We start from the raw sequence: 22845 nt of genomic DNA, 5'->3' as shown, positions 1-22845 counted from the left end.
ATGTAATGTAATAAGAAGAGAAGTCTGGGGAAAAAAGATCCCTTTGGCCATTTTCCCCCCGGAGCCACTTTGATTCATATAACCAAACCACGTCTGAAGAACACGACTGCACTGGCAACAGGTACGAGACAGCGAAGACTTCATGTTTTCTTCAGATCCTATTATCACTACTAAGGACCTGAGACCCTCACACGACGCTGCCCCCCTGTAGAGACTCACCCAGGAAGACTCAAACTGTGACTGCTGCCAATGGAGCTGCTGCACAGGACTGGATTAAAGATCTGAATACTTTTCTAAATAATAGATACTGATATTTTTATAAATTTACAAAAACATGTAAGACATGTTTTCATTTTGATATGATTTGAAAATTTGTGAAAGCCTTAATACTTTTTGAACTGATTCTATTACTGCTTCAGAAGTTCACAGCAGCCTTTCAGTTTGAAATACAGCTCATGTAAACAGCCATGGGTTTCTGCTGGTAGTGGCTGTCGATTTCCCTTTATCTATGAAGGTTGTCAGTTCAACATGCACTGCTGTGTTTGTTCCATGTGTCACACAGTTTAATTTTATTATTATGGTCTTACGGTTTTATATATTCACAGAAAGCAAGCAAGCTGGGGCCAGGAACGTTATAGCCGCTATTTCCTGTTCCACTCGACCACTTTTCGAAGTGACACACAACAACTTGAGGATCACAGTGATGAACGCTAAGACTTTATAGCTCGGCCCTAAAGTAGAACCAGTTGTAGTTTAGTATCCATGACAGGTGTCTGTGTGAGCTGAACATTATTACAAGCTCTACTTGTTAGTTTGTTGAAGTTCACTGTTCGCTGCTGACTTTGTTTTGTGTAGTTAGGCTAACGCAAAGTTAGCTAGGATGCTAACATGATGCTAAACCCATCGGGCGGTTTACCAGATGACCGAAAATCTATGTACAGCCGGTCGCCAAACAGCGTGTACAAAACTGGCGATAAAACCAGCCCCATCAGCGTCATACTGGTGAGCTCCGGCAGCCGAGGGAACAAGCTCCTCTTCCGGTACCCTTTCCAGAGAGCGGCGGAGTGTCCGTCATCTCTCCCAGGTAGGAGGGCAAAGCATTAGCATGAAGCACAGGCTGTCCAATACCTGAAAGGGTTTCTCTCAGTCACTCACACGTGTACAAGACCTGGACCTGGTTATAGTTACACTTCACAGTCTTATCCAGTGTAATTCAACTACTCAGCAATGAGTTTTGTCTTTATACCATGAAGAGATTCAGGCAGAGTGGTCACACTTATTATTGACTCGAAGAAAACTCAATCAGATCAATAGTTCCTCCACGTTCTTGTGTGTATTTAGACTGTCTCAGTGCCGGTGGAACCGTTTGACAGAGAAGAGGCGTGGGACAGTATTGTTTGAATAAACAATGATAAACAATTAATATGACTTTGATTTTGTTATTTTGTCCACACCATGTAAAACACATCCAGCTGTTACACAAGTGGACAACCAACGGAGATCTGACAGTGATGTCACGTGGCATCACAAGATAACTTAGATTTATAACTTATAATGTTGATTGTCAAACCCTTGTACCACATTGGAAAAGGCAATGATATCTCATACCATAAGAGCAATGAGTTTAACATGAGAGTTCTCTGAAACATTCACGCTGTTATTTCTCCAACTGCAATAAACATGTTAACTAACACTGTTATTTCTGTCCACAAGCTAAACAGCGGAGTCCATATGCACAGAACACAACTGGGGATATTCTTGAAGATCAGGATGGTGACTCAAGGTAACTTTATTCTATCTAATCTAATATTAACAGATTTATAGTAATAATAAAACTGACTGCAGCCCCTTCTGAGATCCACATGACTCTCTTACTCTAATATGTTTTCTTCCTTTTGCTACCGCTCCCCAAAGAAACTCTTTTTTTTATTCAAGAAGAATTGAGGGACTGGCCCAAGGGTCAATTTAGCTCATGGGGTTGAATCGAGAGATTCTACATGGGGTTGAATCTCTCGTTGGTCTTGTACCCGTGGTGTCACTTTAAAGATATATCAACTCACTGCATTTAACACTTAAGGTTTAACCTGAGCCAGACCGTACAACAATGATATTAATGATCACTACAATACAGGGCTAAAAAACGTTATATAAGAAGTTTTTTTTTTTTAAAGCACTGGTATCGGATCAGCATCAGCCAACATGCAAAGTCCAGGTATTGTGAAGGAGAAAATGGTATTGGAACATGTCTAGCCCCAAGTGAGCATTTAACCTCTTTTAGACTTTCAAGACTTCAGCCCGCGAGGCGTTATCTGATAAACTCTGGCACAACACCCTCAAATGTATTTTTTCCCCACTGACTTCCCTTCAAACAGGCTTGGGTACTCCAGCAGGTTGAGTCACGTTAAAATATTTTATCATGACAGTTTGGCATTTACGTTTACATGTTCATATAAAGATAGAGGTTAGTCAGCCAAAATGATATAAACGCTTGAATCGACATGCACGCTGCGTTCTGACATCGCGGTATCACATGTTTGTTCGGATTGTTTTTAATGTCCATTTTATGCATCCAGCCCAATTGTTTGTTGCATTTTCCCTTTTGTTTGCTTTTTTCTTCTTTTTTATGGCCCAATTCCCATTTCAGGGAACAATCTCCACTAACTGACGAACAGTTGGTAGCAGGGTAAGACCAAATCATTCTAAACCACCTATCCTTCGCTTAGATCACCCCTGTCTTTTTTTTTTTACCCCCTTCTTTCCTAATTTGTGTCCTATATGGATCCCCAACCCTAATTTTATATAAAAAAAATCCCTGTAAATAGTCTGTAGCAGATCCAGTGAATCAGTGTTTGGTTAATTGGGTTTTCAGTGTTGCTTTCCTCTGTACCGTGTGCCTTTTTGAACAGAAGAATAAATAAATATATATATATACATTTTACATCACAATAATTACATTAAAAATAATTATAACTTAAGTTGTAATTTATATTAATACAATTTAGTCTAGCATTTCGAAACAAAATCCAAATCAAACTACAAAACGTTATTCTCAAATTGTGTTAGAGAGGTAAGTCTTTAATGAGTTACAATTTTATACTGAAAGTCTCCGGCTTGATTTTCATCCCTTTGATCGCAGCATGAGTTACTTGAGTCAAACCAGCATGAGTCTTTCACGTTCTATAATCATACAGTGACTTCACTTTTTCCGCCAGGAGAGCTCTTCTTCTTTTCTCCTCTCCAGTAGCCACACAAGCTTTTTTAATTTATACTCTTAACTGTGGAATTATATTACAGGCAGATGCATCTGATTAATGCAACCCCTCTCGTAGACAGGACTGTGAAACATGTAAACAAACTGAGCTAATTTACACTTTCTCAATCGTCCCAGCTGTCTCTGAGCTCTAACCTCTCTCCCCACCCTGAGCACTTTCTCATCGAACCTGATCGTCCTTCTCTAAGGTTCTCTGACATCATCCTCGCCACCATCCTGGCCACCAAATCCGACATTTGTGGAAAGAAGTTTGAACTGAAGATAGACAATGTTCGGTTTGTGGGTCACCCGACTCTCCTCCAGCATCCACCCATCATTCAGGTAGGGATAAATGAGGCCTCAAGAAAATATGTGGTAAACTGTCTGTAAGGCTGCTTTTAGGCATGCACTGAATGTCCATGCATTTTCTTGAAATTTCCTAGATGGAATATCATCATAATGTTTATGCGTCTTGCCATTTGGCTTTGATGAAGCTTTGAGGTCATTCGTAATTGATCCACAAAGTATATGTCAGCTTTGAATTTTGGCAGATGCGTCTTGACCTCAGCAGGGCCCCCTACTGACAGTTCCTTCTTGGTCTGAGGATTCACTGACTGTGTGGGACAGATAAAGGACATTTCACAGTAGATATAGAAAATAAAGAAAATGATAAGAACATGTTAAACCATGTAGTTTATTTACAAAGTCAGTTTGGTAAACACTTGTGTGACACGGTCTCAACAAAAAAACTTTTCATCAATCACAAACTCGGTTGATTTATTGCTGGATATTTGTCCTCTGCTGCATATCATTGTACTCGTGCAGCTTTTATTCCAAATGTATGATTGGCCTTCTGCTAATGCAACTAATGCAATCTAATACAGCCGGCCTGCAATAAATCCTACCATCATCAAGGTTATAGTTTACACCAATTCAGATTATTTTGAGAAAGTTGAGAGAGATGTTGTTTTAACTTAATTGTTATTAAACTGCATTGCACAGGTTTTGTTTTGTCCCACAGAGGAAATATCAGAAAATCTCTCTGCAAAAAGATAATACAGTTCAACAGCACCTTGAACTGTGTCCTTCAAAAAGACTATACAGTTGAATTAAAAATAGTTTAAGTAAAATAACAAAAACATTATAACCTTCATTAAGCAGGATTTATTTCTGGTCTGTATTACATTTCAATTGTTTAATTACCTAATAAACTGACTTGTCTTATTTGTATTTTGCTGATATTATTGTAAACCTTGTTTAAATTATGCGTCATTTAAAAATTGTTCTTCTTTCAATGTAGGTTTCTAAAACAGATCCTTCCCCAAAGAGAGAGATGCCCACGATGATCTTGTTTAATGTGGTGTTTGCACTCAGGGTATGAAAAGAGTTCTTCATATTTGCATTGTTAATTGTTGAGATCATAGTGACATGTTGACTGCTTGTGTGTTTGGTGCCATGAGCTATCAGTTAATATAAATGAGTATACATTTTTATATTCTAATATTACAACCTAATTTGACACTTATAAATTTAATGTTGGCACGATAAAGTCAGCTGAGTGTGGGTGGGACACACATGTTGTGTTCTGTTATTCTGTGTGGTGTGTGAATGAGTGATAATATTCCACTATACTCTATCTGTGAGAACACTGGAACCCCGAGGGCGGCAGGGCCGAGGTACTATGCTTAATCATGCTGGCCTTCAAGGCGCCGCCGGTTCCTGCCCATGCTGAGTCACTGTATCTTGAAAGTGTCAGTAAAGCTGAGGGGGGGGGGGGGGGGGGGGGAATGCTTACTCATGTTTTGTCAGTGATATCTGCCTAGTTACTGAGGTGGTAGAACCCTGGCACTTTCCAGAAAAAATACAGTGTCATTCAGTGTTTTCACAGTGTGGGTCGTTATTGTATATTGTATATATACAGTAATATACGTGTTTGAAGAAGATATGACTATTCAGTTTTGATTGACTCCACAGTTCAAATTGTACACCAGCAGGTTATTTTATGTCAATCTGCTTGTTTATTATTTTTTTTGTCATTCTATTACACAAAGAGTACCACCAGAGATATTTAACAATGCAAAGAGATTAATTTGTTAATGTCTCACATTGGTTTTGTCTTTATTTACATTCCAGAGGAGGACAGATTATTTTAAACTTCTCTCAGTATAATGCAGTGCAATTAAAAACCACTACTAAACTACAGAAATATAACAGAGATGACCCCAAAACGAAAATAAACATAATTTCAACATTATACTGTTAGCAGTATTAACGTTTTATGTCATAAAAATGACGAATTAATAACACTTTTCATGCCGTTTTATTTAGCACGCTACATGCTAAGATCTTTAATGTCACATGAAGGTCTGTCAATTATTGACTTGAAATGTTGAACTACATATAAAAACACTGGTGTTGTAAATGTAGTATAATGTGTAAGCACTGACTTCAGTTCTAACAACGTGTTTTTGTATTTGCTCCCTCTTGTCTTTGGCCTCCGCAGGCGAACGCCGATCCCTCCGTCATCAGCTGCATGCACAACCTGTCGCGCCGCATCGCCATCGCTCTGCAGCACGAGGAGCGGCGCTGCCAGTACCTGACCAGAGAGGCCAAACTGATGCTGGCCGTCCAGGATGAGATCACTACCACGACTGAGAGTGAGACGCACACTCCTCACACCACAGACCTGATGGCAAATTCACTGCAGTGTCTTTTTTTATTATAGAACAAAGCAGCTTGTCAGGATTTCAACTGTATTGTGATGCGTTATTGTTTAATCACTTCAGTTTAGACGCTCATTAACAAAAAAATCACACAAGATCCCTGTTTTTCTTTTCTTTGACGACAGCAGATGGAAGCCCCCAGTCCCCATTCAGACAAATTCTTCCTAAATGTAAACTAGCCAGGGACCTTAAGGAGGCATATGACAGGTGTGTGATTAGACTCATTGTTTTATTGGTTTGTTTTGTTCTTTTCTTCCCATTCACAGTATATAATGTCCACATAGCTCTGATATTTCTGATATTTAGGTTTAGCCTTTATTTGCAATATCTGTCCAGAAACTGATGTTTGTTCACTGAAATTTTGATTTAACAATTACACGATTGGAATTTGCCAGAAAGTTATGATATTATATGTCTATTTATTCATTTGTATATATATATATATTATTTTTTTTACATTTATTCAGCTAAAAAAAACGTTGTCATCTTATGTTAATACTAATGATGATATTAAAATTTTTTCAGCCTTTGTACAACTGGTGTTGTGCGACTACATATTAACAACTGGCTGGAGGTGAGTTTCTGTTTACCCCACAAGATCCACAGGATTGGTGGCAACCACATACCCCCAGAGGCATTAGAGTGCAGCCTTAAGGCCATAAGGTGTGTTACAGTACGTCTTTCTTTGTACATAATCATATTTGAACAGGAGAAGACTAGCTTGCTTACACCAAATCATATAGGGAATGTTTTGACACTCCGAGTTGAAGCTTTAAAAAAAAACCTCTGGGAGCCCCTCAGTCAGCAAACTATTATAGAAAAAATGGCTTTTCACAAACAACCACAGATACTCCACCCAGCAGCCCTCTTCTCACAGCATAAACACATCACAAGTCTTATCACATGTCCTAATGTAATATTTAAATGAGGTTCCTTTTAACCTTTTACATTTCATTTGACTGTGTAGGAAATGTCTAACATAGTTGTTGTTTTCTTCACTCCCTTCCTGCCCATAAATGCAGAACCTTAGTTTTCATTTCTAATCTGACTCGGCTGCAAGTCATTAAAATGAGTCATCTTAGAATGTGACAGGTTGATTATCTGAAGTTGAGCTGGTTAAAGAAAATATTCAGTTATAATAAGAAGTAATAATCTCATGACTGTAACAGACCCTATACGTCACCATCACATTTAACAAGATTATTATAATTCTGAATTTGTGTTATTGGATACACTGTTAATCCTGACTTTATATTTTAGTGTCTGGGGAAAGCCACATTTTCTGTGGGTCCATACTGCCACCTATTGTTTCTTCATCATTACTACAGTAGTGGTGTGGTCACCATCTGCTTCTCATTTTCATTCCTATATTTTGCAGCTGGGAAAAATATGCAAAGGTCATTTTTATTTCATCATATTGGTCAGGTTGTGCTCTGGAATATACTTAGTTGTTCTGTTCATTGACTGGACCTAAAGCTGATTTCTACTGCGTGGTATGTTGTTTGATCCTCCAGACCGTATCATGCTCTGTTGCTACTGGAAAGTGAGAAGGCTCTACTGAGTCAGCTCCCTCTGGACTGCTCGCCTGCAATGGTGCGACTCATCAAGACCTGCTCAGCTGTGAAAAACCTGCAGCAGCTCGCCCAGGACACTGACCTGGCATTACTCCAGGTGCAGACCAGCCTCACCAAGTGCACCATTGCTGCTCTTTCCAATACACACGTCTTTAAAAAATATTCATAACAGCATATAATGACTGTGCTCATTCAGTGATCACAAATAAACAATTCAGTGATAGTATTGTATTTCAAAACATGTTTATGCAAATCCTTAAAAAAAAATTCATGAATGTAGTACTAGTCTGAGATCTTATAAACACTATACTAGTAAAGGAGGTTACTCTTTGGATGGCGTCTTACCGCCATCTAGTGGCCAATGTATATAAATTCAGTTCCTGTTTATAGTCTCAAGATAAATGTTTTCTTATTTTCCTTCAACACATTTTTAGGGTTTAGATGCTGATGTTTAGTTGCTGTTATTTAACTTCATTGATTGTATTTGCAAAATATTTCCCACTCAGATATTTCAAATCGCAGCGCACTTGGTTTACTGGGGCAAAGCAATCATCATCTACCCACTGTGCGAGAACAACGTGTACATGCTGTCTCCTCATGCCAACATCTGCCTGTGAGTGTCTCTCATATGTGTTTACCAGTCGGCTCGACTGGTTACTGCACAACTAATGACGTAATAATAATACATCATATTTCTGTACACCCACCTAGCTGGCTCTACAGCATGAGTTAGTAAATAACTAGAACTCTATAAAATAGACTTTCCTTTACAACACTATGGAAGATTTATTCAAAATTGTTGTGTTAATGGTCAAGCTTTGTGATGTGGAGTAACATGTCCTGTCTCTCCCTGGACAGATACTCAAGGCTGGCTCAGCACTTTGCTCAGCAGTTTCCTGGTCATGATCTTCCAACCATGTTAGCCAAGTTCTCACTACCTGTCTCACTGGCTGAGTTCCGAAACCCCCTGGATGCTCCTGCACAGGAGGTAGGATTATTGCTGCGGATGAAATACTATGCAAAACTATATAACATAGAACATTTATATTACAAAGGACTGTGTGTGAACGAGTGAGACAACCTCCTTGGCTTTTACTTTGTCCTCTGTTTTTTCTTATGTGTTATGAAATAATTCATATTTAAGAATAATCTACTAGAACAAAAACAGATTATTGTACAAATTAAGAACAAACAAATGACATTAGTTTTCAGTGAATTCATGGTATTTACAGTGCTAATAATATATATCTAGATGGTGTCTTGTAAGGACAGGCCCGTCAGCAGTATGAGCATCAGGGATGAATTATAAATGGCAAAGGCACATCAGCTACAGCGTCTGCAGCCTCCATTTTTTATGAGAACAAGATCAGACCGTGGTTATTTCTTGTGCCTCTATTTTGAGCTTTTGTGTTCCCCACGACTGAGTTAAAACATCTTAGACCCTGTTGGGAACATGAGCGTGTTAAGCCTCACTTGTTCCGTGTTTGTCCTCTACTCCACTTATAATGGCCATGCTTGACTCGTAATGTTCGCTGCTCTGCCCTTGACCAGGCCCAGCTGATTCAAATGGTGGTGTGGATGCTTCAGCGCCGCCTGATGATCCAGCTGCACACTTATGTTTGCCTTCTGGTAGCGCCCAACGAGGACGAGCCTGGGCTGAGGGAAGAAGATCCTCCGCTGGCCGCCAGAGTAGGAGGCCGAAGTCTCAGTACCCCTAGTGCTCTCAGCTTCGGTTCCCCAAGTATGTTCTCTTTCAGCACACAAATCTGCCTCTGTTCAAACAGGTGTATCCGGTACATAATCTTTGACCATGTGTCTGTTCTGTGTCTGTAGCCAGCAGCGATGATATGACCCTCACCAGTCCCAGTATGGACAACTCCAGTGCCGAGCTGCTGCCTGGTGGAGACTCTCCACTAAATAAAAGGATGACGGAGACGCTGCTCGCCAGCCTGTCAGAGCATGAGAGGCAGGTTATACTTAACATCCCTGCAGCACAAAATCCAGAGGATCTGCGGATGTTTGCCAGGTAACCAAACCTGCCTCTAATATACATATATCAAATATCTTTTTTTTAAACTTTTGTATCAAATGTTTCTAGTCTTTCCTTTGCTCTTTGCTTTATGGCAGTGCCATGAACAGATGGTATATATTCTTAAGGAAGACCAGTGAGAAATTCAATGACTCGGTTCTATGTCTTTATTAAATAAGATATTTGTGTAATAATTTGGAAAATAAGTTATTTTATTTGCATTAACTTGAGAACATAACTAACCAGCTGTTAGCTGATAGGATTTTGAAGGTAAGATTAGCAGGAAGCAACAATCAGGGAATCTGTGTCCTGCACAGTAAAACATATTTTATCAGAGTTGTGAAAGTCTTGTCTCATGGTTGATTTATTCCCGGTAATGATCCAGAAGAATGACCCACTCCTCCACCTGTTGTGTTGACTGCTTTCAGGCTGCTGCACTATTTCCGGGGGCATCATCACCTGGAAGAGATTATGTACAATGAGAACATGAGGCGCTCGCAGCTCAAGACGCTGTTTGACAAGTTCCGCAGTGTCCTTGTGGTGACCAACCACGAGGATCCCATTATTTCAATCTTCCAGTCACCCATGGAGTAGTGGCACAGAGACGTTATCTGCTCTCACCCACTGGAAAAGATGAGCGGTTAATAACCTGCTGTGCTCACAGCAATATCAGGATTTCATAATCAGAACACAAAGTGATTGCATTAATGTGTGCAGATTTACAAGGTGTAGAAAGTGTTTTAGCTTTACGAGCCAAATGTTTGTTTACAATATTAAATTATTTTGTACATAAGAGAAAATACCTCATGTGTTCACTGTGAGTATTTCAAAGGTTGTGGTGGTGGGTTTTTAACCTCATCGCCCATTCTCCCAGATGTGACGATCATCTGGACTGACCACAGACGGGCACACAGAGTAATCATCATTCCAGACTTCCAGATACCTCTGGCCAGGAATCCCAGAGGTCGAGAGAGAAAGACGGCAAGAAAGGGAAGACTCTAAACATGAGACGGTCTGTTTTTGCTCTGAGGGAAGCAGAGCGTTCCAAACATCTGTGAAACCACTGACAAGACAATGTCCAAGTATGAAGGTTTTATTAAAAAACACAGATGGAAGAAAGAGAGAGTACAGATGCGTAACAGAGCTGAATTTAGAATCTGAACTGATCATGGATTTTATTTTACCATCTTGACTAAGAATTTAAAGATCAAGATGATGTAATGGAGTTAGTGGAGAAAATTCTGTAGTTTTCTACTTAAATGGTGAAGTCCACAAAGGGAACAGATGGAGGAGTATTTTTCAGGAATCATCCTGTTAAGTCCTTTTGACATGGTTCTGTCCTGTGTCAGGCTGCACATCTGAGGAACCTAAATCATTCATTACATTTCCAGGCTGAGGCTGTCTCTCTGCTTCTTTATTCAATACACTAACACAGGGATGCCCTCGAAGATAAAACCGCCATGGCTTCTTGGCCCATTCGCCATGGGACTTGATTCCAACACGTGGTGCCGCTACTATATTGTTAGTTTCTGCTGGACTTGTGTTGGGGTCCCCTTCCAGCCACACCTCTGGATCTGAGGCCAGGTCTCGACAGTCAAAACCGCGTGGTATATCTAGAGCTTGGCACAGCTTCGAAGGCCCGTTGCAGAGCTCTTTGTCCTTAAGTTGTCGGGCGCCCTCTTTGCGTCTGGCTTCCCTCAGCCGCCTCATGACGGACTGACCCTGTAGGGGCTCGACGGAGCGCAGCAGCACGGCAGCACCCTCCCCTGCGACAAACCAAACAATATGCATAAGTCTGCATGGCTCCACTTCGTCTCCTTCCTTTTGCTCTTTACCCACCGACAATAGAAAACACAGCTTGATACACACAGTATCAGTTAAATGTCATACTAATGATAAACACTTCGAAGAGAAAACAACAGTTTTATAACTTTTTTTCTGTTTGCATGCATCAGTAGACATGGCTATCAAAGTGAACACAACATGTGGCAGGTATCTCTGGCGCGTAATGTTTTTACCTTCACTGGACACATTCATGCAGAGGTGGATGCCATAAATGGGATACACATAAATTGTGCCTGGCTTCATGAACATGGCCGTGTTCCTCTTTGTGCGTTTGCCTCCCGCTGAGTGTGAGGCTTGGTCCTCTCCACCCAGGTAGGCTTCAGTTTCCACTATTCTCCCTCGCAGCTCAGCGCCATCTGCACACCTGTGGACCAGCACCTGCAGGGATAAGGAATGAGGCAGATTGTGTTTATACTCATCATTGATCAGCTAATACACAGAAGGTTAATTGAGAACAAATCATCATCTATTTAGAAAAAATGGCACAAAAAAACCCTGTTGATTTCTGGGTTTTGAACTGACGAAACCTGACATTTAAAGATGTGATAAAAGGTTTTGGGAGCTTGTAATGTCTGTATTACACCAGACAGGCATCTCTGGCATTTTAAAGTAGAGCCTGACCAATTTATCAGTTGGCCGCTAATACCTGTACTGGCCGACATGAGGCTTTCACAGATCTGTGTTTCTCTTTGCTGAATATGTAAACGTTTATTTCACAGAATACAAAGTTATTTATAATCAAGTTTACAGTTTATCTATAAAATATCAACATCAATCACTTTTTGTCATAACGATTCGACAATTAAATCTTACGATTAATGTCAATTTTTTAAGTAATTTTATATTGCCCAAAATATCAGTAGTTGAAATTGTTTACTTCATATCTCATCAGCCCCCCAAAAAATGTTTATATTGGTCAACCTTTTATTTTATAGGTCAAACGTTTGATTGAAATTATGAAATAGACCCACTATAGGGGATTCGACATGTTACAGCAGCAAGGGGATAAGGACGAATAAGAAAGTAATGTTTAAGTAGAAAAATTGCAATATATACATAAACAGGATATACACAATGTAAATAAATGCAAACAAATATTGAAATGGCACAACACTGGACATATGGCACCGACTCAATGAAGTTAAACCTGAGTTGAATCAGTGCTGGTTGTAAAGTGTGACAGGAGCAGGAAGTAGCAAGAAAAAGTAAGTTATTACTTGTAATTTATCTGGAACTGGATGTATTTTAGTGTTGCCTTGGGTTTTGTAAGAACATTCAGTTTATGGTCCACAGTGACAGCAGCTGTGTTACATCCACAGGTCTGACAGACGCATTAAAGAAGCCCCTGCTCCACTGTCTTCTACCAATTCTCCAGAGTGCATCGTATGATCCTCTGCAGAGGATCAGATCCCCTTCAGAGGAGGTGCCAGTAACTTACCTTTCCCAGGAATGCTTTAGCCAGACTGATACAAGGCTGCTGGAAGAACTCCTCTCCCAGTCTGAGCTGCAGGTCATTCCCAGTTAAACTCCCACTTCTCTTCTCCTCTTCCTCACCTGTCTGCTTTTCACGTTTATTTACATCTTGGTCACCTGCTGCCGCCGCCATCTTTCTTTTCTTGCCTGCCATCACGTCATCCAAACCCACTGTTAACCACCCTGTCTCTCTGTAAAGTCAGAAACACGTTTCTATTGTTTGTTGACCTTCTAGTGATAATAGTGTATGAGAGTGTTACAGCAGTTAGCACCAGAGCTAGCATACAGGAAGTAAATGACTGTTTTGAATCTCTTAAAGGAGCCACGCACCCTTTTTCCTGGAGGATGTGAATCGGTGTTCGATAATCGATCGATGGAGAAGTAACACTTGAGCTGGTGAATATCTACAACACCTATTTCACCAAATCACTAACTTAACAATTCTTCTTATACATATGAGCCCCTGCTTCAATAACTCTCTGTCTGTCTGTCTGTCTTTCTTTTGGTCTCTCTTTTTTCTTTCTAACTTTCTGATCGCTCTATCTTTCTATCTTTTTATCCCCATGCTTGTTTAGGCTATATAACTGTTATTTAAATATGTATTGTTTCCACTTTATACCTGATTCATTTTAATATACTCTTTTTCAATATATTTTAGTACATTTTCCAATAATATCTAATCTAATATATATATATAGTATCTAAAATATTTTTTCAATAATAAAAATATATACATTGTAGTTTTTTCCCTGTTCACGTTTCCAGGGTGCGAAAGGGAAGATTTATTTCGATTTCCCCATAATTTGTGACTTGTGTGGAGTCATTGTTGTTGTTTTACTTATGTATCGATATTTATTTAGAAATATTTTATATTTCATTATCAATTCACATTGCATGTAATATCAACTACTCATTATTGTATACAACCTTAAATGTGGGCATTCCAAAAATATATCCTGATAAATTTGGCTGAATAAACATAATTTCTTTTCTTTCACAAATCAGTCTCTATAGGCCAGTTTTTTCTCCTGCTGCTCTTCACAGCCACACATTCTGATAAGTGTTACCTTCCAAACAGCGACCTTTTCCTGCCGCTGTCTTATCTTCTCAGCCTCATTTGAAAACAGTGCCCTCTTATAAGAAGTTATATATAGAGCTGGTTTGCTCATGCCTGCCTGTGCCCAGGAAGTGGATGGCGCCAGCTTGGCCCCAGGCACCGTGAGTCCATGTGGCTCTCTGGAAGACCCAGAGTATGTGGCATGGCCGTGCCACCCACTATTATTTCATGAGCGGAAGTAAAAGTTTGCTGAGCTGTTACTCGGAGGAACTCTGACCTTAGAGCTCGGGACTGCAGTGATTGTTATGAGAATGGATGCGAAGACCAATAGATGAATGAGTAAATGAGGATGAATTAATAGCGATAAGTGTTTGAAATTGATTGGATTACTTGTACTATAGTAATTGATGAAAACGAAAAATAGGTGTTTGAGATGTCTTGTTGAAAAAAAAAAAGCTAAACTTGATCGGGTTAAAGAAAAAAGGGGACTGCAGATGAATGTTTTGTAAAACATTATAGCCTAATATTGCTTTGTGTTTTTTATGCGTTTCACTGTCAATTAGGTAAAGATAATGCAAACTTTTCCTTCGGAGATCCTGCAGAGTATCCTGTAGCTGCAGTTGGAGCCATTGAAGTTTAGGATTAGAATTGTGTCTCTTATCCGAATGTGTTTGTCACTGTTGATACTGTAAAGGGGCTTCAGATCCTTATCCACATGTTTTGACCTGAATTTAAAGCTTGATGGTCTGTCTGTTCCCGCTGCAGCTTTTACTCTTGAATTCACAATGCTCCCTCTTTTCAAAGCCCAGGCCCTCTCTTGTTGTGATGTTCAGCAGCCTTGTTTTTCTGCCTGTTGGACTAAGTACTCCTCCCCAGATCGTCCGGAGCTTTTTGCAGCTGCAGCATGATTTCAAATACATCCCTGTGGCTGACTGGGAGTCTTCTTCTGCAGCTGTGTCGGGGTTTTGCCACTTTTTTGTCTGTAATAATCTGAAACAAGATTCATGATTTGATTCATTTTACAGACAAAAAGAGTTGCAGACAGATGGAACTCATATGTTTTTCATGTTTGCAGAGCACATCACATGCCCTGCCTACATGAGGGTCCACAGGAGTAAATAAGAGCATGGTTTGAGGGTTGCATGGAATTATTGTTTTAGAAATGTTTTTGTTTCAACAATTATATACAAATTTATTTGTAAATCAATGTTACATCGTATTGCATGCATAAGTGATAAAGTACATACATTTTGCAGTTTTCATACTCTATATACTATGCTTATATAAGTGTTATACTAAATATTGTGCTCGGTATTTTTGTATTTCTGTATTTCTGTAAACGTCTTATGTTTTTCATATTCTGTCTTGTGTTCAATGAGTCAGAAAGAAAATATAAAAGCTTAGACAGAAATATTACTAAAAATATTCCCCCTCACAGAGGCCTCCCCGCCTGCATGGGGTCGAATCATTGGAGAGATGCCAGATACTCATGAGGCGGTATGTGTATATGTGCATGTGCATGTGCATGTGTGCATTTGAGCGTGTGTGCAAGTGCATGTGTGCATTTAAGCGTGTGCGTGTGTGCATGTGCGTGTGTGCATTTGCGCATTTGTGCGTGTGTGTCATTGCAGGAACAGGTGAAGGGCACACGTCCTTGGGCCGCGAGTAAGCTGATACACTGCATCGACATAAAAAGTTCCATAAAAATTCCTAGTCCTAATATTTGCTTAGCTAGTTACCAGGTCTCATTGCACATATTCTGCGCTATATGTTATCACCTCCTTTTGTGATGTCACAAATTGCAAAACTCTAATGGAAACACATGAGAAATGTGGTGCTGTAATTATGGACACAAAGAACTGGACTGGCATGACTGAGCCAGACAGAAATCTGCTGAGCATGTTCAGTAGAAGAGCCCTCGCACGGCTTGTTGACTTTGCCGCGGCTGCTGGACTGTTGAAGGCCATTGTTGTCTCTGACTGTGTTTCCACTGCCTGTCAGCGGTGACAGTTTAGTCTGGGCCGGGCGAGTTTTCATTGTCGCTGCCTCAGATAATCTTAGCAGCCGCGGCTTGGCTGCAGTGTTGCATTCTGGACCACTTTCAATTCCTGCGGCCACCTCAGCGATAGTGACGCTGAGCGGGGACGCCAAAGACTCGACTGTGTGCAGATGGACGAGCAGAATGCAGGCAGACTGAAAACATCCTACTACAGCATGAGTCAGAGAGTCACATTAAGAACAAATGTTTGTGTGCTTTTGTTCATCTAGACAACAAATGTGCTTTTGTTCTGCATTGTAGAAAAAGTGTGATGTATTGGTGCAGTGGTTCCCAAACTAGGGGTCAGAACCTCCTGGGAGGTAACTAGACACAGAAGGAGGGTCGCAGGTTGATTTCTAGAAATCCATTTCATTTTAAAAACCATTCTGTTTAGATGGAGATCTAAACTTCAAAGATTGATTCTTCGTCACACCGTGTGACCGTAGCGTGGCTTCAAAGTTTGATTACACGCCATCAAAACACAAGCTTCTGTGTCTTGGACGTGTTTGGTCCTATCGAGTCCAAACTAGATATGTAAGACCTGAAGACATCTATACAGAAATTGTTTTTGATAAGTCTTACACTTGGATGTATTTGTCCTCATCCACTTTGCGAAACCATGTCAAACTGTGTCAAATGGGTCTCAAGACATTGATAATGTAGCCATAAGATTACTGTGACTTTTCATCATGCGGATTATTAATGGCGTGGCAGCAAAATTCATCAGCTCGCCATGACACAGGAAATCGCTGTAACTTCCGTGTTTATGGGTCCATCTCCCTCAAACTACATGTTTGTATCAACAGCCCCCCCTTGAAGGTATTCAGATGGTTTTAAGGGCATTACGATTGGTCTACAAAAATCGATAGGGACATGTGTATTTTCATGACAAAGAAATAAGTCTCTTGGACAGAAATGCTAGACCACACCGGAAGCCCGCCATTTTGGCCATATTCCACACTTTTACTTTGATGTACTTGTTGTAGGGCTTTCATCAGATCAACTTCAAGTTTTGGGAATGTCACCTAAACAAGATGGAGATATAAATTGACTGGCTAGATTTGATTTCATCACACAGTGTGACCGTGGCCTGGCGTCAAAGTTTGATTTCACGCCATCAAAACACAAACTTCTGTATCTCAGACATATTTGGTCCAATCAAGTCAAACTAGACATGTAAGACAAGACTCGTGACTTGATGACATCTACAAAGACATCACGACTTAAAACCACAGTGCCACCTGATGGCTACAGGAAGTGAAGCGTTTATCCTTGCCGCTGAGCGCAAAACCGATCGGTATTGGTAATCGATCGCTCTCTCTTCATCGACCGCATCAGGCATGAAATTGCCTGTGCTCGGCCCCATTAGTGCTACAACGTAGCCCTATTTGGATGAGGCGGCAAAAACTGCGATAAATGGTGTTCGATGGGCAACGCATTCACAGTCTGCGTGTCAATATATTTGACCAATCAGATGAAGCCCTGCTACTCTAGCTGATACATTAAAGAAATTCATATCATTGACTTTTTTTTCTGTCAATGAATTATTGTCAAAAGATTATTTGAAAAAGAGATATGACGGAGCCTCAAATCTCACTCTGCCTCCTCCACTGTCAAAAATATCAAGGGATCTCGTTAGTCCCAGGTCAGATTCATCATTATGATAAATGTGTGCATGTCTATCTATAGTTTTGAGGCCCAATTTTGGTCCGATACCATAAATATGAGGACATTTTGGCTGTTCCTCACAATTTCAAAGGACTGTTTGAAGGTTAATAATTGGTTTTAAGGTTAGGGTTAGATTTAGGTTTAGGTTAAGACCCGAACCGACTCATTTATCTGCTTTGTCCTGTCCGCAAAAACTAAAACCTGAGAGCCCGTCCTATGTGGACTTGTGGTGCAGATGCCAATGTTGATAGTGGGGAGTAAAAAATCCAATACCAATATATTGGCAAATATATATCTGAACATTAAAATAATTCAGAGATAGCTAAACATAATTAAGACTTTGTATGTAATATGTTTGCGTATTGAAGACTTTTTCAAACAGCATTGTGGATTCACAGTTTTATTTCATTATCTTAAACAATGTGAGACAAAAGATTTATTTTACATTTTCACTGATTTCACAGAGAATGATTCATGGATCTTAATGAGAATAATAAAACATTTAGGGGACTGCTTGAATCCATGATTATTAATCTAGATTTTTGCATTTTGTGATGAAATATGACTATTGAAAGGAAAAATGTAAAAATAAAGAAATCAAGGAATAAATGGAATTTTCCGGAAGAAGAGAACTGTTTGGGGTGGCGTTTAGCCACCTGGTAGAGCTGCTGCCCCAAAGAGGAAAGCCTTCTCTCGGTCCCCCTTTCACAACTAAGCCTCTGTCCTATAAAAATAAATAAATAAAGGTTATAAAAGGCCCCAAAAATACATGTAAAAGAAAAGGACTTTTTAAGATCAAAAATGTTTAATGTTAAAGATTAAAGACACGTTAAATTTTCTATATATCAAAGGCTCATGCTCCTTGGTTTTAAAGGTTCCATTGATAGGTCCTTTATAGAAAAATAAGACTAATGGGATATACCTATCCCTAAAAAGGGTAATGTGATATCGATTTCAGAAAGTGACACCCACTGTGATCAAGAGAAAACTTCTGACGCAGAGATCTGTCCAGAATAATTCTAACTTTCTACTTCTAACTAATAGATTACCCAGTGATGGAAGGTTTTTTTCACCAAAATGTGGGAACTATTCAAGACCCTGCAACAATTCTGCAGAACTCTTTTTTTATGTCTCAACAAATAAGCGACCACATAGACCTGCTGGCCAAGGCGAATGCCAACCTTAGTACAGAGTATCACTGGAGGATCCAACTGAGAAAAGAGTTGGAGGAGAACAAACGAGAGCTGTTTCGACAGAAGAAGCTGAAGGTAATGTTCATTAACAGAGGAAAGAAAACAAAGCAAGAGCTGGAGCAGTTACAAAGGTACAGCAATGCAGAAGCACTCAGCGCCACAAAGATCGCCTCTCAGGTAAACAACACCATCAAGAGGAAGAATAAAAAAGATCTTCAGAAAGATTACGAGGAGCTGAAGGTGGCATACATCATCAACCAGGAGAAGTTCAAAACTGAGCTCCAGAAGGAGAAGACTAAAAAGAACCATCTCCAAGAAGAGGTGGAGGTTCTCAAAGCTTCTTATCAAATTGTCTGCAAAAGTCGTTCAACAAACCAGGAGAAGTTCAACACCGAGCTCCAAGAGGAGAAGAGGATGAAGAACTCTCTCCAAGAAGAGCTGGATAAGCTCAAAACTTCTCATCACGACGTCTGCCAAAGTCACACAACCAACCAGGAGAAGTTCAACACCAAGCTCCAGGAGGAGATGAAGAAGATCAACATTCTCCAAGAAGAGCTGGATAAGCTCAAAGCTTCTTATCACAAGGTCTGTCAAAGTCATACAACTAACCAGGAGAAGTTAAACACCGAGCTCCAGCAGGAGAAGAAGAAGAAGAACGATTTCCAAGAAGAGCTGAGGAAGCTCAATACTTCTCATCAGGAGGTCTGCCAAAGTCTTACAACCAACCAGGAGAAGTTCAACACCGAGCTCCAGGAGGAAAAGAAGAAGAACAACGTTCTCCAAGATGAGCTGAAAAAGCTAAAAGCTTCCTACCACGTGGTCTGCCAAAGTCAAACAACCACCCAGGAGGAGTTCAACAGTGATCTCGAGGAGGAGAAGATGAAAAGGAATATTCTCCAAGAAGAGCTGGAGAAGGTCAAAGCTTATTATCACGAGGTCTGCCATAGTCTTGCAATCAACCAGGAGAAGTTCAACAGCGAGCTCTGGGAGGAGAAGAAGAAGAGGAACCATCTCCAAGAAGAGGTGGAGGTTCTCAGAGTTTTTTATCACGTTGTCTGCCAAGGTCGCGCAACAAAAGAGGAGAAGTTCATCGCCAAGCTCCATGAGGAGAAGAACGGTCTCCAAGAAGAGCTGGAGGAGCTCAAGGCTTCTTATCACGAGGTCTGTCAAAGTCTTGCAATCAACCAAGAGAATTTCAACAGCGATCTCCAGGAGGAGAAGAGGAAGAAGTACATTCTCCAAGAAGAGGTGGAGGCTTTCAAAGAGTCTTATCACATTGTCTGCGAAAGTCGCGCAACAAACCAGGAAAAGTTCAACACCGAGCTCCATGAGGAGAAAAGGAAGAAGAACGTTCTCCAAGAAGAGCTGGAGAAGCTCAAAACTTCTCATCACGAGGTCTGTCAAAATCCTACGACCAACCAGGAGAAGTTCAACGTTCTCCAAGAAGAGCTGAAAAAGCTCAAAGCTTCCTACCATGTTGTCTGCCAAAGTCAAACAACCACCCAGGAGGAGTTCAACAGTGATCTTCAGGAGGAGAAGATGAAAATTTAGATTCATATATAGATTCATTGCTGTTCAGTTCTTGCAGCAGCTCAGTGGTGGCCTGTGCTCTGTTCTGCAACATGAAAGCTAAAATCAGGACCCTTACAAAAATTCTCATAGAAGAAATGCAGAGGGCAGGTGGGAAGACAATAGGAAATTGTGTGTAAAACAAAAAAGTACAAGATTAAAAGCCATACATTTATTTATTTTGGCAAAGAATACCTTCCCAATGCTGTTGTTGCTCAGGAAAAAGCTGCAGGACAAGATGACAAGGTTCATGAGCGCACAAGTAAAACCAACACATATCATTCTCAACTTTCACAGGAACATCGCTGTCTTACTTGTTTCCAACATCTTCCCCAGACACTGTGTGTCCATCGACTATGGTGAATGCGCTGATACCTGAAAAACACATAAATGAATCCAGCAGAGAGATGCTTTCAGTAGCTCCTTTCCTGTGATTTACCTTTCATTTTGTTAATAAACTGTGAATGGTGAAATAGTGAATAAAATACCAAGATTCAGAAAACTAAAGAAAAACGTTGAGGTTTTTTTGTCGATCAGTCTAAAAATCTGTTTTCAATGATATAAAACCATGAAAATACAAATATTTGAGAAAAAGGAACGGTTACTGGCTAAATTAACATCTTCATATTATCATTAACATAAAAAATTACTGAACTAAAACTAGGGCTGAAAATATTGATTAAGTTCATTATAGATCAATCCACTGATTATTAATTAATCAATACAATTGTAAACACACACACACAAAAATAGATCGTCCCAAAGTGATCATCATAGAGGAGAGAAAGATAAAGAACTTATTAGCAGTTCTTTCTTGAGTTTCTAGCAGTATAATTTAGCAGATCTCTCAAAGGGAAGGCAGCAGAAAAGTCACAAAGCACAGCAAAGACAAGCTTCTCTTTCATGCAAGCTATAATAAAGCATGAAATAGCCTTGTTAACTCCAGACGCTGATACCAGCACTAGAGTTCCAATCCACCTCAGTGAGTGACATCCTCAATCAAAGGAGATGTGCGATGACACAGATGCACCGTTTGTGGACTATAATTGCTTTCATGTTGCCCTGAGAATACACACAAACCTGCTTTTTTCCCCCAACCTGGGTTTATAAAGGAACGTACCATGAAATTAAAACGCAGAGTGAGATGTTATGTAGAGCATTCAAAATACTCCCCCCACCTTAAATCTGCCCAAAATCAGGTAGCTAAAGCACGGCAGACTCAGAAGGTAGAGTGGCTCTGAGAGCTCAACACACTGCAGCCTAAGAAAACGCACGCAGATAAACACAACACATGGAAAAAACATCAATTTGCCAACACATAAGCACCAAATTGGAAATGCACTGCAAATACTCAAAACACAACCACACACTCACTTGTTGAAGTTGAATGTCTTTCAATTAGGTAAAACATAATATAACATATTTTGTGCTGATTATTCAACATTGGGATGATATAACATGGTAGCTTTTTTTTGTTTTACATCAATAACACCACAGTAAAGACCATGTTGATTTGAAAAAGACGAAGTTTTAGCAGGTTTTATTGCTTGCCCATGTGACATTAGCCTGTTTCTCAAATAATTGTATCTATTTCTGCATATTACTTGAATTGAAGTCTTTCCCACGGGAACCTTAATGTAGTGTTCTGAGTATTAGGTCATCTTTCAAGTATTTGATTGCCTTTTGAGTATATGAAGCGTGTTTTCTATTTGTGAGGCATTCATCAAATAGACAGTTTTCTCAATAAGTGTTTTGTCTAACTGCACAGTTTGTTTTTTTATAAATTGTACTGAATTGAGCTCTCACGGCCACCATACAAAAGAGTAATGTAGGCACCGTGAGTCCATGTGGCTCTCTGGAAGACTCAGAGTATGTGGCATGGCCGTGCCACCCACTGCTATTTCATGAGCGGAAGTAAAAGTTTGCTGAGCTGTTACTCGGAGGAACTCTGACCTTAGAGCGCAGGACTGCAGTGATTATTATGAGAATGGATGCGAAGACCAATAGATGAATGAGTAAATGAGGATGAATTAATGGCGATAAGTGTTTGAAATAGATTGGATTACTTGTTCTATAGTAATTGATGAAAAATAAAAATAGGTGTTTGAGATATCAAGCTAAACTTGATTGGGGTAAAGAAAAAAGGAGACTGCAGATGAATGTTTTGTAAAACATTATAGCCTAATATTGCTTTGTGTTTTTTATGCGTTTCACTATCAATTAGGTAAAGATAATGCAAACTTTTCCTTCGGAGATCCTGCAGAGTATCCTGTAGCTGCAGTTGGAGCAATTTAAGTTTAGGATTATAATTCTGTCTCTTATCCGAATGTGCTTGTCACTGTTGATACTGTAAAGGGGTTTCAGATCCTTATCCACATGTTTTTACCTGAATTTAAAGCTTGATGGTCTGTCTGTTCCCGCTGCAG

The 22845-nt window shown here is 39.9% G+C and overlaps 2 protein-coding genes across 4 annotated transcripts; one reads left to right on the top strand and one right to left on the bottom strand.

The window, feature by feature from the left end:
- Positions 1–668: 668 nt before the first annotated feature.
- On the top strand, positions 669–10378 carry nprl3 (NPR3-like, GATOR1 complex subunit). 3 transcript variants are annotated; one of them, XM_053444122.1, is made up of 14 exons: positions 669–1084; positions 1714–1783; positions 2645–2683; positions 3460–3592; positions 4551–4625; positions 5754–5907; positions 6102–6180; positions 6499–6636; positions 7488–7644; positions 8054–8160; positions 8406–8535; positions 9099–9288; positions 9381–9573; positions 10005–10378. In XM_053444122.1, exons 1-14 carry the CDS (start codon positions 889–891, stop codon positions 10168–10170), a joined length of 1827 nt encoding a protein of 608 aa, XP_053300097.1. In that variant the 5' UTR covers positions 669–888; the 3' UTR covers positions 10171–10378. The 3 variants fall into 3 exon arrangements, with proteins under 3 accessions (XP_053300097.1, XP_053300096.1, XP_053300098.1); XM_053444121.1 differs by having other exon boundaries at positions 6099–6180; XM_053444123.1 differs by lacking the exon at positions 2645–2683 and having other exon boundaries at positions 6099–6180.
- A 275-nt stretch (positions 10379–10653) lies between these two features.
- Positions 10654–13193, bottom strand: mpg (N-methylpurine DNA glycosylase). The gene is made up of 3 exons (XM_053444124.1): positions 12860–13193; positions 11595–11799; positions 10654–11342 (listed from the first exon to the last, which is right to left on the bottom strand). The coding sequence occupies exons 1-3, from the start codon at positions 13046–13048 to the stop codon at positions 10891–10893; spliced, it is 846 nt and encodes a 281-aa protein (XP_053300099.1). The 5' UTR covers positions 13049–13193; the 3' UTR covers positions 10654–10890.
- Between the last annotated feature and the right edge of the window lie 9652 nt (positions 13194–22845).

Source organism: Pleuronectes platessa, chromosome 16 (assembly GCF_947347685.1).
Source record: "Pleuronectes platessa chromosome 16, fPlePla1.1, whole genome shotgun sequence".
Lineage (NCBI taxonomy): Eukaryota > Metazoa > Chordata > Actinopteri > Pleuronectiformes > Pleuronectidae > Pleuronectes > Pleuronectes platessa.
The sequence above is the reverse complement of the archived record's forward strand: the minus strand, read 5'-3'. Positions and strand labels throughout refer to the sequence as shown.

Coding starts and splice junctions, on each gene's coding strand:
- mpg (XM_053444124.1), bottom strand. CDS start 13,048: ATGGCAGGCAAGAAAAGAAAGATGGCGGCGGCAGCAGGTGACCAAGAT. Junction 11,800..12,859: donor CTAAAGCATTCCTGGGAAAG/GTAAGTTACTGG, acceptor TTATCCCTGCAG/GTGCTGGTCCACAGGTGTGC. Junction 11,343..11,594: donor CATGAATGTGTCCAGTGAAG/GTAAAAACATTA, acceptor GGTTTGTCGCAG/GGGAGGGTGCTGCCGTGCTG.
- nprl3 (XM_053444121.1), top strand. CDS start 889: ATGATGCTAAACCCATCGGGCGGTTTACCAGATGACCGAAAATCTATG. Junction 4,626..5,753: donor ATGTGGTGTTTGCACTCAGG/GTATGAAAAGAG, acceptor TGGCCTCCGCAG/GCGAACGCCGATCCCTCCGT. Junction 6,181..6,498: donor CTTAAGGAGGCATATGACAG/GTGTGTGATTAG, acceptor AAATTTTTTCAG/CCTTTGTACAACTGGTGTTG.